The sequence below is a fragment of the Limulus polyphemus genome, unplaced genomic scaffold (genome assembly GCF_000517525.1).
Source record: "Limulus polyphemus unplaced genomic scaffold, Limulus_polyphemus-2.1.2 Scaffold2204, whole genome shotgun sequence".
In the NCBI taxonomy this organism is placed as follows: domain Eukaryota; kingdom Metazoa; phylum Arthropoda; class Merostomata; order Xiphosura; family Limulidae; genus Limulus; species Limulus polyphemus.
Genome location: NW_013667814.1, coordinates 126,417 through 143,383, shown reverse-complemented (window position 1 = coordinate 143,383; position 16,967 = coordinate 126,417). Strand labels below are relative to the sequence as shown.

Below are 16,967 nucleotides of genomic sequence, written 5' to 3'. Positions count from 1 at the left end.
GCTTCACCGTTGTAAAAGTTAAGTTAGACGTTTTCGATTTATGTAAATTGATTTATAATCATATCTATAACTTGCCAAAACTATTAAATTCTCTGTAATAATGATTGTTTATATTCATATTTATAAAAGTCCTAAAAAAATAACAATGAGACATGTGTTAAGTTTTATATGTTTGATTTTCAACTAATATTTCGTCAAAATTCATTGCTAGACTAAAAACTAATTGACCGAGCGAGATTAATTAATATAACTTATGGAGCATTATTTAATGTTAGTAATGATTATTGTACACTGCTTTTTTAAGCAGAATTATTTATTGTTGTAATCATTAGTGGGTTTTTTTTAGTAGTCACGTATATCGTTTATAGTCATCGTTGTGGCGATTGATTTTTTGCAAAATTGTTTTGTTTTTACTATTATGCAGTTACCTCATTATTTTTCAATTTTAATTTTGATTTACTATTTTATACACTTTTCTTTAGAATATGCTTCGAATAGTACATCGTTCAGAAGTACTTAGAGCTTTTAATGAATTTCCTTTTGCACAGGTTTGTTCTATGATAATAAGATACTCTTGTTTCCATTTTATTTGTAGATGTAAATATTTTCTGAACATTGCTATGCTTTTTTCTTTGCTACTATTTACTGGAATTTGTTTGTTACATATGCATCCTTAGTTGTCACTTAAATATTATGTATTGTTCGAAACAGTTTGCTTATTTTTTGTTATTTTTTCTAATGTCTCTGATCCACTGGATGTCCAGAACTTAGCGTCGTCCCCCCGCTTCCTTTCTAAGGCCAAGACAAAGGAAGTAGATGCCTGACTTCCGGGCTGCCTTGCCACACTTCCCTAAGCTGAGTGGCTGTTGCAAATCTCTGAACGGTTGTAATTTACCCTAGCTTATGCTACTGAACAATATTTTTTTAACAAATTAAATAATTACCAGTTTATGTATTGTTACAACTTAAACCAGTCCTACATGTGGCAACAATTCTCAGCTTTCCTCAGAAGCTCTGAAATAACTCTCTGCTACGCCCATTGGTTAAATACTAGAAATAACACGTTATCGATCGTACATCGTTGTGGTAGTTAAGGTTTGGAGGTTATATTTTTCATGAAACTAGCCTAATGATAAATATTTCATGATGTATGTGTGTGAAACTCCAATGTAACAATTCCTAAACGTCTACCGCAGGTAAGTCACTTTTATATGCACACTTCCAGTTCGTTAAGTTTTATACATATGTTAATAGAAAAGACTCATATTTTTTCGAAAATAACTGTCCAACCATATGAATATATATACGATAAACATGAGAGTCCAACCATTTTAATTTTAATATGAGAAACCTGAGTGTTCAACCTTTTCATTTTAATGTGAGAAACAGGGCTTTTAACCATATCAATGTTCGTATGGGATGTAGGAGTTCCTCAAAGTTTAAAGCTACTCTTGGTAGCAAAAGTACCTCTACATTTTTACATTTTGGTTAGAAACGTAAGAATTCAAATACATTTATGTTACAGCATGAAACATGAATAGCTTAACATCTTAATATTACTGTAACAAACGAGGATGTCAAAATATGTTTATGTTACTGTTACAAAATATGTCTCGAACATTTTTAGGCAACTATAAAAAAAGGCGGGTGGCCAAATATGATTATGTTACTGTCAGAGATGAACAACTAGAGAGCAGAAGGAAGGTTAAAAGGCGCAGATACTGAGCGTTGGGAAGGTTGTGAGGGAAAACTATATAAAAGTGATATGGTTACGATTTAATGTCTTGTAATGTTAAGAACTGTACAAGTATGGTGCTTGTTACATGCGAGCTGATGAAGGATGGAATGGTGACCAGTATACAGCCAGAGAAACAGTAGAAAATTGCATGTGTACAATTGGTGAGCATTTTTAAGCTTACGAGTGCATAACTAATTATCTATGAAAATATTTTAAATGTTTGTTTCACGAATGATGGGAAGGATGCGAGTGTAAAAGTGAAATTATTAAGAATGTAAGTCTCGTGAACAGTGTTTATGAACGGTAAGAAGATTACAGACGTAGAGCTGTTAGACATTGAGATGTAAAACTACTAAATAGTGGGATGGTTAAAAGTTTAGAACCCAAACAGTGCGAAGCTTATCAGTGTATAGATCGTGAGTAATTAGACAGTTACAAGTTAAAGGTTTATGAGCAATGGAATGGTTACGAGTTTAGATATACTTAAAGTTTAAAATATTAAGAGTGCAGAGTTGGTGAGCAGTGAGAAAAGTTGATAGTGTAGAACTACTTAAAGTTGGAAGATTACGAGTGTAAAACTGGTGAACAGTGGGAAGGGTTACTGGATAGTGGGGGAAGAAGGGATGGTTACAGGTAGATGACCAAAGAGACAGGTTAAAGTACAAGTCCAAATTTAAAAAGATGATTTTGATACATGGTTTTGGCAGAATATATAAACCTTACATCATCTTAAAGTATCGCTGGTACTATTCACTGTAGATTACATTTTAGAATACATATTTAAATACTTGTTATGTGCTTAGTAGAATATGATATAGAGTAGTATTTCTAAAAGTGTGCAAGTATTAGAGCCATTGAATCCTATAGAAACGAAATAATTCACTATTGAATATAGCGGTATGAAGAAAGCCACTTTAGTAGAGAAGGGTAAGGCATTTACTGATAACGCAACGGTTTATCTGATCTGCTTATGACAGTCGTTAGTTGATTGGACAATCATAAACGACTTAAGTATTTTGATTTTTTAATCATTGATCATGACTGGTTTACTAACTAAAGATGTATTCAAATTCTTCGTGTTTAAACCCTCTCAATCTCCTTCTTGTTACTTAAATGAATAAAATAATTTAAACAACTTTGGAAACTTGACAAATCGTCCAACTCACATCTAAAAGAATGCCTATGGCATGCAACATCTTATTCAAGAGAATATGTCTAAAACAATATCAATACCCATGAAAGGCTTCCTTATTTGCCTTAATAATAAGTAAATATACTTTCACTGTTATTTACATTAAACTGATATTCGTATATAATATTTAAAATAAGCTTGCTCAGTATATAATAACATACAATATTTCCTGAATATTAACAAATCTGTGTGTTGTCGCGTTGTGTGGTTCCAAGTTATGAAACTATTTTCACGAGTCACTCATAAGAAATTATTAGTCTGTCCAAAAACCAGTGAAATGAAATAATTGAAATCTAAAGGTCAAACCACACTAATCTATCTATAAATCTAAAGGTCAAACCACACTAACCTATCTATAAATCTAAAGGTCAAACCACATTAATTTATCTATAAATCTAAAGGTCAAACCACACTAATTTGTCTCTTCCTGATATAAACGGTTTATGTATTCATTGCTTTCTGAACTGTTGTGTTAACAGTTTATATGATTGTTGTACTTACTGACTTTTGAACAGATACGTTTACTGTTTGCAGTTGTTGTGGCTACTGCTTCCTTCAGTTGTATTCTTTCTTATTATAAACAATTTCTGCAGTCATCATTTTCTGAATAGTCGTGTTAACAGTTTAAATGATTTTTTTTACTTACTCATTATAGAAGAGAGAGACATATTTATTGTTCATAGTTGTTGTAGCCCTGCTTCCTTGAGTTGTGTTGTTTCTTGTTGTAAACGACTTTTGTGAACACATCTTTTTTGAGCAGATATGTTAATTTTTTGTAGCGCTTGTTATAACCAGAGATTTTTGAACAGATGCGTTTACTGTTTAAAGTAATTGCAGCTGCTGCTTTTTTGAAGTTATATTGATTTATATTGTGAATTATTTTATACAAATGAGATGATAAAACTGTAAAAATTAAATATAAACAAAACGTGAAATGATACGAATGTAACGTCACTTACTCGATTAGAGATTCTGAGCAAGCTTTCACGATGATAAATTTCATTACTTTGAATAATTTCTGTTTCTGAGGTCTTTACTATAATTCTAATAACATTCAAGTTTGTATGCTTCATTTATTTCAGAAGCATGAAGCTATAGTTAAAATGTCAAAAACACTAGAAACAGTAGGACAGAGATATGATTAAAAAATAGGTTATGTCGATTTTGCCTGCTTACTAGTGGATTGCTATTATATGCCCTATAATTCCAGAAGTCATAGTAATAAATATGAAAGAAAAAAACTTGGCAGCATATTTCCAAATCCAGATTAATAAGATAACAAAGATAGAAAAGCCAGTGCTTTTTGGTAACACAACGTTCCATCAATGGCTTTTATGTCATGTTGCTTAGCAACAAAAGTATAACCTAATATTGTTGCTAGTCTATGTACTGAAACTGAAAGTATAAAATGAAATGTATAGAGAACAAAAGTGTAAAAACATTTGTCGATTTCTTAATTTAGAGCCTTCGTTGATTAAAGAGGTTTGTTTTTTATTAAAAACGTTGGTAATAAAACAGAAAATATCTTAATTCAGAAACGATTTAAGTTTAAGATTGAATCCATATTTTTACTTTCATGATAAATTTTATGCACTTGGCTCTAGGCTAGGTGAACCCACACTACGTCTTTACTTTAGGCTTAACATACCAACACTCACTACACTTATAAGGTTTCACGGCACACACACCCTCACGGTCCCCTTGCACCCTCGTCACTAAAATCGTAATGGCAGACAGTAATCGAACTGTTCTATCTGGATAAATGCATTTTGGCTTTTATGACTCCTCCTATTTTGAGAAATCAAGCGTGACGTGACGCACACTGGCTTTTATTTAGGTTAGATTACTGACTACTCAGTGAAGTAATTACTTAAAGCTTTTCGCAATGTTTACATAAAATTACACCAGGTTTAGGCGGAAAAACGTATAGTAAATATAATATCACTCCTAAATTCACTTCACTTTTATTTTCGTTATATAAAAAATATACTTCAAAGAGTTTTTATTTGTTCGTGAGATGATGAAACTGTACTTTTCTGTGGAATCTTTCATAAGTTCTTTGTTTAAAGGTTCTCTGTATATAGAACAGTGAAATACTTTGTGTGCTGCAAGAAAATGGTGAAGCAGAATAAGTAAACTTTATTTAGCTCTTTCGAACTTTCATCCACTTTTAAAACTTTTCTTATACATCAGACCCAGGATGTTTTGTTTTATAAGTGCTTAAGATATTAAACAATAAATAAGCCCAGTGGCTCTTACGTACTGTTGATATCTACAAGTAAAACGCTAATCGTAACCGATTTTCTATCAGTAGATTATTGGTCTTTATTTGTCCAGTAGCTTATTCTCTACTGTATTTTGGATAAGTACCTAATCTTTGTTATCTCTCAAGTGATCCGTTTTAGCATTTTTTTTTCGAAAAGTGATTCTTTTCAACTTAGTATGAAAACATTTGAATTTGTTCCATAGTAATTTATCATGCAAATAAGCAAGAAACTTGGAATGTTTACTGAGGAATAGAAATTCCTTTATGAATATAATTTATTACTTAACAAAAATGTTCATGTTTCCCACATAAACGAAATTCTGAGGTATCCTATCGGCGGTCGTATATGTTGGTAAACAATAGCGTAGATAAAATATCTGTTTAGATAAATCCATGATTTTCTCCTGATTGTTTCTTTCAGACATCAGATAGTAGTGGAAAACGAAAGCTGCAACAGCTCTCAACTACTGCAAGATATGGCCGATAGGAAAGTGGGACCTTGGCGCCTTAACGGTAACAATACTGAAGGCTCACAGACCCAGCATGATGAAGAAGAAAGAGCAATTGTTAAGACTGAAGCCGAAAATTTCTCTAATCACCGAGAGCTTTCTGCTAGTCCGAGAACAAATAACGCATTCTCATCCAACTACAAATCCGACAACCAGTCGATTTCAACGAGCTACCAATCATCAGCACAATCAGATTCCGATGTGTGCTCAGGACGCAGTACAGTGGTGTCCACCCCTCTGGCCACCTTAGGATTCTTTCCTGGTGCAAACATGCGAGAGGGAGATCTAAATTCTCAGTATCATTTCAACACATCAAACCTAGAAACATCAACTGTTGCCCTGACAGGAGTCTCTTCTACAGCCGCTCTATACTTGCCCACATCGCAACATACCAAGTTATACCCATTTCAGTTCCAAGATTCCGCCGGACAAGCTCAAGCAGTTCCTTGTTCTTCAGCCGCTAACTTATGGCCTCAGAACCCAGAAGACTATGCAGCGAAGTTTGGACAAAGATTAGCCGCCTTCTCGTCACAACACGGCCAAGCTACCAGCCTGCCTTGGCCAACCTACTCCCCTTATCTCAGCCCAGAACTTACTGCAGGGTGGATCAGCTACGACACTGCCACCGGGGCCACCGCTAACAGCGGCTTTCAATACGGAATACAGGGGATTGGATCATTAAACCAACCAATCGGCCGGAGAGCCACCCGTAAGTTTAATTCTCTCATTGTAGAAGAAAATTTAGAGCTGTGTTCAATATGATAAATCAATTATTTTACTGCAAGCAAAGGCAAAACAATTATTTTATCTTTTTACTTTGATGAAAGAGCATTCAATATAACTTTTTTATAGTCGTTAAAAAGTGTAAAAACGAAAATCACTCTTTGAAAGTCTATACTTTAACTCTAAGTTCAGATTATAAATTTACCATCGCAATATTCAAGCCTATTAATATGCTAATTTTTTCTGTAATGAAGACAAAGGTGGGTATGACAATCAAAAGCGGACATTATAAGCTAACATTTCAGTATGTTTAAGAGAAATAATATAAAACATGATGCTACCTTTACTGCTTAAAAACAAAACGCAACGTTAAAAACGCAGTTATCTTTGTTGTGAATATCAAAACATGTATTTAAATTATAAAATTATAAAATAGATTTGTGGGAACAAAAAGCATAGTTAAACACTAATAGAGCAGAATGAACTTTTAAAAACATAAATTCTGCTTTGATGAGGCAAGAAAATATACGGTAGAACATTAATGATAATTTTAGAGTAAGAATGAATATTTTAAAACACTAACCTAGCTTTTTAAAAAACGTTGTAAATATAAGTTTTATCTATTTTTTTGTGAACGATTAAACTTGCAAAACATCGATGACAATTATTACGCAAGAAAGGAGAATATAAAATACTAATCTTAGTTCCATGAAGAATAATTTAGAATACATCTAATTTGTAGAACACTGGTAACACTTTCCAGCGAGAAATTGAGAAAGAAAACGTTTCAAATAATAAATTTAGCTTTGTAGAAGACAGCTGTACAGTAAAGATTTTTGCCAGCCATAGAGTGAGATTGTGCACGACAGTCTTGCAACAAACAGTTTTGTATGCCAGTTGCCTGAGTTTGTTAGAAAATCAAAAACTATGACAAAAAATTAGGCACTGTATACCTTTAAATTAGCTGTTTTTGAAATAAAGTCATAGAAGAACTGGTTTTGTAAACAACTAATTTAGATTTGTTGTATGTAAAACATCTGTGCAAATGAGAAGAAAACACAACGTTAGGGTTGTCGACGATTTCAGAAAAAAAGAAAAAGGACAACACTAATACAGGTAAATGATAAATAAGATACGGATAGGATTCCTCCAAATTTCAAGCACTAATCTAGTTCTATTGAAATTAAAGATTATTTATTTTTATTAGAGTTATAAAGATTAATGAAAACACTATTAACACTGTTAAAAACACTGAAGGAACAAAATAACTCGAAGCATATTATTTTCGTCTTTGCGGAAGCAAGAAGGGGCGATAAAAACAAAGCTACCTTTTTTGAATACATAGAATAAAAAACGGAACACTTTTGTCATACTTAATGCGTAATATTATTCGCGGATGAAGTTCGTTGCCCATTACCTGATGTTATCTTCAATACATGATGAGAGTTTCTTATAGCATCACAGTATGGAATGAAGATTTTAATTGAACTTAATACATTGTAGCTTGTTAAAATGCAAAACTATTCAACATTGGAAATCAGTAGGGTACAGATTCTTCGAGTATAGCAGTGTTCAGAATACAGAATATATAGAGACCCAAAACGCCCACCAGTGGCACAGTGGAACGTCTGCGGACTTGGAACGCAAGAAACCGGATTTTAATACCCGTGGTGGGCAGTGCACAGATAGCCCATTGTGTAGCTTTGTACTTAACTTCAAACAGACAAATTAAAAATACAAAGCTAGACCATAACATTTTACATGATTTTGGTCCAACCCTTGAACTAGAATGTAAGCTTAATAATATATAATGTAATTTTTGTGTACTTTGAGCTTCGCAAACCGGATAGAAAAACTGTGTGTACTTGTCTTTTTTTTTTTTCTGATCCAAAGCGATTACATGGCTACTTACATGCGGAAAAAAAGTGTACTAGTTATCTTGTTTCATGATAAAGTATTATGATTGAAATTAGACATGCGTAGTTTTAGTTCACGCCCTTAATACAAACCACTCCCATTGTCTTTTAAACTGAAGGAATATTTGTAGCTAACTCGTTTATCTATTGCTTTTTTGTTAGGCGACTTTCAAAGTAGGACGCCTACGAATACTAAAAAGAAAAATGAGTATAGAAAATTCCTCATTACTCGTGAGAAACCATGAATGCTCTTGTTTTCTAAACTGGAATGTATCGAGTATCTAATTTACTGAATAAACTACAGAATGTTTGGTTCCCTCGATAGGTCTGAATTAGAATTCCAAGAATTCTGAACCTAAATCATGACTAAAGAGGTAAATTACGTATTAAGATATCCTTGTGTCCAAACTAGAGTATGACCGGGAAAATGCATAATATTTCTATCAATTTATGGACGAACATGTCCCAGTATTCAAGTATGGCTTATGAACTGCGCAATATCGAAGGTAACCAATAGACCAAAGTATTTTGATGTGGAACTGTAACTCACAACTAATATGACTGAGAATTTTTCCATAGTGACTTATTTTACTAATACTTCCCAAAATGTAAATCACGATATGTCTGATATGTGTATGCTATCATTATGTATATTATTTTGATACTATGCAGCTAGACTTGTTTACCAAATTCCAGCCTGAAAATGTGACTCATTGAATAGAATATGCTTGAAAATGTGTTTCGTGAATTTTTATCTCAGTCTAAAGTGTGACTTATAGCTTATCTTACGTTTTCTGGAAGTATGGTTCGTAAATCATTTAAAAAATTTTACTTGAAAAATGGAACTCAGTACTTTTTTTTATCTTTCTTGACGTATTTGATTAATATCTTTGTTGAAGTATAAGTTGGGGCGTATTTGGTTAAAAACGTTAATGGAGGTGTGTCTTGTGAAAATAATTTGACTTACCAGTATTGTGAGTTGTTGGAATTAAGTTATGAAAAATAATTTCAATTCCAGTCATTTTAAATTAACTGAGCTAGAAACCTAACATTTTGTGTAATTATAGGTGATGACAGAAGCATCATTTCTCCCAAAACTTTGGGAGAGTGGGAAGAAGGCTGACCTCGTGTGGACCCACATTTCAGCTGGAGGTCGTACGCTAAGGCGTAACTTATAAGTGTTAAACCGACTTAGCTAGAAATATTTCACAGGAGCTATCATTTGGGGTTTCCTCCCGAGCTTGCGGAGAGCGATCACCCTTTTCAAATCCACACCAAATGATGCTCCTGAGTGATGACAAGGATCAATGAAAATGCGAACCAGACATATGTATTCATTCACTTATTTGTAGTACTGTCCCCATAAGTATTATAACACATGACAGCCTGATCATATTCTATGTTCAAATATATATATGAATAGTGTATGCAAGAATGTAAATGAGTATGTGATAAAAAGGCTTGGTAAAGATGAAGAATCTATGGCTCAAAGCTATGTTAAATGTAAAAAAAAAATTGTCGCATTAAATCGAGTAGTGGGTAAGATAAAATTTATAATGATAAATTTATAGTGATGCGAATATTTCAATATTATTAAAATACAAACTATACGATAAACTAATACGTGGAATATATATATACGATAAAAAGCTCTGGTAAATATAGAAAAATTGTAAAAAGACCTCATCATGATAAAATTGAAGTTTCGTCAGACACAATGACACGGAAAACTTGACGCATAGTGACACAAAAGAAAAGATATGATACATTAAGAAATCTAAGACATAAAAACGTGATAAAAACAAAATGTATACAAATAAAAGTTACAGAACAATTGAAAAAATTAAAATATTAAGTCAAGGTAAACGCGAAGTATACAAAACAAAAACGTACTTTAAAATACAAACTTTAAAATATCATCTTTTCTCCTGAATAACATGACGCTTCAATTAAGTTTACTCCGACACAAATGTAGTTTTGATTGTGTATTAGAAAACTATACGGAACTACTTTTGTATGCGTTCATTCAGTATGTCATTATTATATTTTGAAGATAGTGTTGCTTTATAGATCTGACATGATGAAAAATCTTCTGTAAATACATCATTACAGAAAAGCTCATTAATGGCACATTGATATTCTCATCTCGTATTAATTGGTCATGATCATGTATACAGTACCTACGTAGCTGTCTTCAACTTTTGGAAGTTCATGACATAGGGCTTTCAATGCCTCAAGTAAAGACAGAAACCGTTCTTAAAGAGCTGATGATATTCGACACTTCAGCTTTTCGTGCTTTTTTTTTTTTTTTGTTCTGAAGAGGGATTTGTTGGATGGCGCCTGATTGCCACTTGAGAAGCAAACGCGAGAAATATTTAAACAGAAAGTTTCTGAGAAGAAACAGACAGCCACCAAAGCAGCTCATGAAACTACGTTTCTCACAGCTAGAGAGGTCACTCATATAAATTTGGCGTACTGGCAAGTCCAATCTTAGCGGCAGCTCTGGACTCCGTCCTGGACTCTGACGTAAGTATTACCCTGTCCCGCAGAGCTGACGCCATGGACAGAGGCTTACATTCACACTTAAGAGCCAAATAAAAAAGTTCCAGCTATTTCCCGACCACGAGCACTTTAATTCCACGATAGAGACGTCATCAGTGTTGAGTGGACAATTTACACACCACAGCAAATGCTATATTATATGGTGATCAAGCCTTCTGTAATTTCGATAGTCAACGCTTTGTCCAGCTGAAACTGTGGTTGTGATGAATTATGCATAACATATAAAACCGTCGTTGAAACGCAGTAAATTTTAATCAAACCGACTTAGATGGAATTTTACGTTGAATGAGAACACAAAAAACGTATGATTTAAACATCTCTAGTTTAACTTCCATTTTTTTACTATGTAGCAGTAATGAGAAGATGACTCTTGACGTGAATGTATGTTTGTATTCGTAATGAAGATGTTGACCTTTGTTTCACCCATCACTGTATTATTTAACGAATATAAGCAGACACTGAAGTCGCTTTTCTCATTTAGAAAAAAGTAAAAAAAAAAAGATCAACGATACTCGTGGAAAATCTCTGAAGAAAAGTAAAAATCATGCATTACTTATAAAAGAAACAGGTGCGTCACATATGTATGCAGATATGTAAGTAGGTATGGTTTACGTGCAAGCAGTGTATAATAATTTTTATGGCATGCTTATTCTAATATCGAGTATCGATCAATGCTCTAATAAAAATACAAAGTTAAAGTACGAGATGTCAGTGCTTTATATATATATAATTAATAAGGTTTATGATCAACTTATTACGAATTATGAGCACAGTGCGAATAATAATGTTGAAAAACATTATGTGTGTATTTATTAATTATTAGCATTAATGCTTTAGTTAGCTATACAGTATAACACCAATCATACTATCAATAACACCACATGAAGTTTCACTCCCTCAGCTGATTGAGATAAGGCCAAACTAGATTTTTAACCAGGCCTACTAATTAAAGTGCAAAGATCTGCAAACCGCTGTTATTCAAAAATCGTAAATTATATTTTGTTACGCAGTAACTTCACAATATTGTACCAAATTAACTAGAATCTATAAATGGACTATTATTCGAGTAATAGGAAGGGTAATTGAATATATAATGTTCTGGTACACACACACTAATGTATAAAATATGTATATTTTATAACTGACATTTGTGTTTGAAAATCAAGCGAAAAAATCCAGTTTGATATGTACGAAATGCAAGTTTTATGTTGGCATATACCTATAGAGGCATTTCAATCAGTCGGGAAAGTCTATTCATACGAAGCTCACTTGACCTAAATAAGATTAATCTACACAGTGTTTCAATACACACTAATCTCATTTCAAAACTGACTTTTCCCACTGCAATCCATCAAAATAGACATCTTAACAGTAAACTCCAATACTACTCTACTACATCAGATCCAATATCGAGATAATTTGAACTAATTTTTTACACATAGGCTAAAAAAATCATACATCTTAACAGCAAACTCAAATACATTTCCACTAAATCGGACCTAATGCCAAGATACTTTGAACTAATTCTTTACAAGCCAGATCAACGCAACAGACACCTTAACAACAAACGTAAATAATTTTCCACCACATCGGACTTATTTGAAAAATACTATAATAGCTATCATTCCATGTAACGAAAACACACATCTTAGCAGTAAACTCGAAATTTTTGGTTATCAGATCCGGTGTAATATCAAGGGTCTTTGAATTAATATTTCAAATCCCAGCTCGAGAAAACAAACATTTTAGCGCCAATTCTAATCCTATTTGTTTCTCACAAAATTAGATCTATTTACAAAATCTATTGAATTAACTTTCCATATCACATTTCAGAAATATATACATTTTAGCAGCAAACGTGGCGCCTTTCTCACCCAATAAGTTCAAATATCAAAATACTTAGTATTTAGTTTTCACATCCCAGTTCGTCAAAATTTTCTTAGCAGAAAAATATAATCCTTTTACATCGAAGGGGGGGGGGGGATCTGTTATTAAAATATTTTGAAATACATTTTCATATCTTAATGAACAAACTCGGATATTCCTTTACTAGATCCGATTTATCGTCATATATATATATTCTTTGAACTAACCTTTCACATTTTAAGTCATCAAAACAAATCAAGAGTCACCTGTAATTGTTTTTCACCACAATGGACCTGGGAAGGACTGGCTATAACATCGGTCAAGTTTGAACCGAAGGCCGGCCAGCCGATCTATTAATATAAATTGAAAATAAATTTGTTAGTTACTTTAGCGTAAAATTCTCATTTCTAGGCGCTGGATACAATTGTTACTTATTTTTAATGAAGTCTTGAACGAGAGACTAGGGCTAGTCCAATAGCCAAATCACCAGGCCGCTCCGACTCCTTCAGTCCACCCTTGCACTGGACTATAATTAGGGTACTTTGAATTAAGTTCAGTAAGTCATCAAAATCGCATGTTAGTGAAAAAAAGCAAAAAATATTTTAAAACAAACTGGACACATGAAAATATTTACAATTAAATGTTCATATTCTAAGCCATCAAAATAAAATCAGAGCTTTTTGCAAAATGTTCAACATTGGTTATTATTCTTCCTTTACTCCTGAAGAAGACGACAACTTTTTAAATGTGATTTTACCAATCTTTTTTATCCTACATGTTTTTGGTATCCTGTACCTATTTTCCAGATAATTTACACTAACTTTTCAAATCGCAAAACACAGAGCCTAAACTTATTATTTGAAACGCATGCATAATTCCACCAAAATTGCACCTTTTAATTCCAGATATTAATTACAAATCAAAGAGGGCGCTGTTTTAGAGCAAAGCCGCATTGGGCTAACTACTGTATCCACCGCGAGGAATCCGAACCATGAAAATTAGTGTTGTAGGTCCGTAAACTTACCGCTGTCCCACCGGGGGACGAAGAGCAAAGACGACTGAAAATTAAGCTCTTGGAATTTTGTTTATTTATTTAGATCTAATTAATATTCTTCTCAATTTCATACAACTATTATAATTAATTTCTAGTTATTTTTAGAATGCGATAGTCAACTTGAATCATTTTACTTATATTGTACAGTTTTATAATAAATTAGGCTTACGTTTGTTTGCAAATATCGAACAAATAGTATATGCTAAAGCTATTTTACAAAGGTTGATAAATTATATGGAAACGGTCTTGGAGCCTCACTACGTCGTTACAGTCCATGTCTCAACGTTCAATCTTCCATGTTCGGTCTAACGTCATGCATCTTAACAACAGCCTTGAAGCGTAGCAAAAGGTTCCGTCTTAAGGCTATAATGTCTAAAGCACAAAACTCCTTCCTGCTTGCTTTCCATAATTCAACTAATGTATGGGGACGACGGTTTTCTAGTGTCCGTTTCAACAGTTTGTTTTATAGAAATCCATATGCGCTACGAGCAACAAGTTGACCTGTATGTCTTCATATATAATAGCATGAATACTAGTTTCATTTTCCAGCTGCGTGAGGAATGCGACGGTTTTACTGATAGCTTATGGAAGCAGCTTGTATACACGTGACTTGTGTCGCTCTTTTTATACAAAGGTTTTTCTTCAATATGTTACATACTGTTACCTTAGATAAGTGGGCGTCTTTTCCCACTGAATTTTGTGTTTGTGAATTATCGCCCATTATAACATTTTGCTTACCAAAGCTGGGGTACAACTGGTTTCATGTCTTTTTCTGGATGGTCCTTGTGGCCCAAGTTAATCCATATTTCATTATTTTCTAATGCTATTAAGTAAAAAAAGATATCCCTGTATTATAAATTATAAATCCCCGATTGCAACATATGTTTATGATTTTAGTGTGCGAATATTTTGTGTCGTAAACGCGATCAGTTTTCGGTGGCAACACACTACCTACGAAACGCCAAACAATGTCAAAATCTAGCTTGGATACATGATATTCTACCACGACTTTATATCGTCTGTGTTTTTCAAGTGATTTGCTGATTTGTATATTCAAATATAATTATGTTTGTTTGTGTGTTCAGAATTTCCATGGAATATCTAATAAAAATCGACAACAAAGAAATTACGCCTCTAAAAATATATCAAAATACTCAGTTGGAAACCATAAGAAACTTTTTATATCATATTTTTAGATATTATCTAGAAGAAACTCAAATTAAATACTGCTTGAAATTTGAAACTTATTTGCTCATAACAAATACCAAATCACGATTAACTCAGTTATGTATCAGCTCTCATCAGTTCAGTTAGATCGATGATAGCAAATGTTATCCAAAGAAGCGTTTATGTCTTCAGTTATGGGTAACAGCTTGGTGTGGATTTTTTTTATAAACCTCTATACTCTTTCACAGAAAATGAGGTTTCAAGTTGAACTTTACAAGCTATTGCTAAACCTACTACCAAGCTAAAGAACCTCGCACTCTCCTTCGTTACGAAACAGTACAAAGGCGTGTTTATGTGTGCGTTTAAGTAAAATCCAAACACGATATTTCTATGGGAATAAAGATGTTTATTTTAAACTCGTAAAAGAAATTCTACAAACATTATTAGAAAAATAAGAACACCAGTTTTCTAAATTACGTATGCGCCTTAATTTTTTCAGGCACATTAAATATCTAAAAATGTATCATAAAACTGCAACATTAAGTCTTCATAACAGACACCGTTTCGTGTTCATTATTTTTTGTATTCTATGCAGCTAAAGGAAACATAAAATTCCTGGTATATTTAGTGCCAAAATTGTAACTTATCCCAGTACATAGAATTTCCCTCTGGACAATTCTAAATACATCTCTGTAGAACATATACATTTTCTATTGAGATGTTCTAAAGAACTACACAAAGATCATGAGACTCTAGCCGCTTCTATATAATGCTATAGATGTTTAAAATTTTTGTAGGAGTATTTTGTTCATAAACCTATTTTTATCATCTTAAATTACTGTTTTTTAATCCGTTTTGAGAATAGTTTTGCACAAGGTCCTAATAAATCTGTTCATGTGAATTTTATTTACTTTCTCTTATTTTATTTACTAAGCAATTATTCTTCCAACAAAGTTTATATATTTAGCAACACTATTATGAAGAAAAATTGAATAACATTTTAAGCACACTTGTAATATGTGTATATTATATGGTTCTGTTAAGCTCTTTTGTAGAGGAAATATCTTTATATGACTCTAGCCAGTCATGAAAGACAAGATAAAACTAATTTTCTCACGTTTCTGTCATTGTGAACCGATCGCCTACTTCAGGAAAAACTATGACGAATTTTTTTTATTATGATTAACTAATAATTAGTAATGGACGTAAAATACTTCTATTACTAAAGCTGTTGTGACCAAACTGTTTATTCTTCTAGTAAATCTTCTTTCCAAATAACCATGACACCTGTAAACGCCGTTATGAACTTTATCATGAGTATTTATATTGGCACAAACCGTGCGGGAACCTTTTTTGTTTATCAACTGATAGTTACCAAAATGTTGGTAAATTAAAAAAAAAAAGTTACCTACAGGGTTGGTGTTAGTATGAATAATTACGATACACTTTGCAACACCTGACTAATTAAAATCAATAATTACAACGCCGTTGTGGTAAAACGTTTTCTTCAACAATGTTGTGAGAATACGATAAACTTTCCAAACAATTCTGTAATAGTAATGTTGTGCAGTTCTTAAGGATTTCAAACTGTGGTAACGACCAAACATCTAGCTTGTAGCAACACTGACTTTACGAGTAACAATACACGCGTAATAGCGTGTGTGTTTTATAGCAAAGCTACATCGGGCTATCTGCTGTGTTTACCGAGGAGAATCGAACCCCTGCTGTTAGCGTTCTAAATCTGTAGACTTACCAGTGTCCCATCGATGGACTGACTCTCACGTAACAGTATTGCCCAAAACTAGGTAGGAGGATAGATCAATATGTAAACATAAAAATACGATTTCACCAAGACTTTTGAAGTTAGCATTATTTCAAAAGATAGCTACAACAAGTACAAACTTGTTCAGGGGAACTTTAGGTAGAATAGATATAGTAGGTTTGAAAACTTTAATGGACTGCAACTTCCTAGTT

The 16,967-nt window shown here is 33.0% G+C and overlaps 1 protein-coding gene across 1 annotated transcript in view; it reads left to right on the top strand.

Annotated features, from left to right (window-relative positions):
• Nucleotides 1-513: 513 nt before the first annotated feature.
• LOC106466244 overlaps nucleotides 514-16,967 on the top strand; it is a 37,286-nt gene continuing 20,832 nt past the window's right edge. Inside the window, exons 1-2 of the mRNA XM_022394223.1 lie at nucleotides 514-548; nucleotides 5,618-6,414. Coding sequence (XP_022249931.1) covers nucleotides 529-548; nucleotides 5,618-6,414 — 817 coding nt within the window. The 5' untranslated portion in view covers nucleotides 514-528. The remainder of the gene's footprint in view (nucleotides 549-5,617; nucleotides 6,415-16,967) is intronic.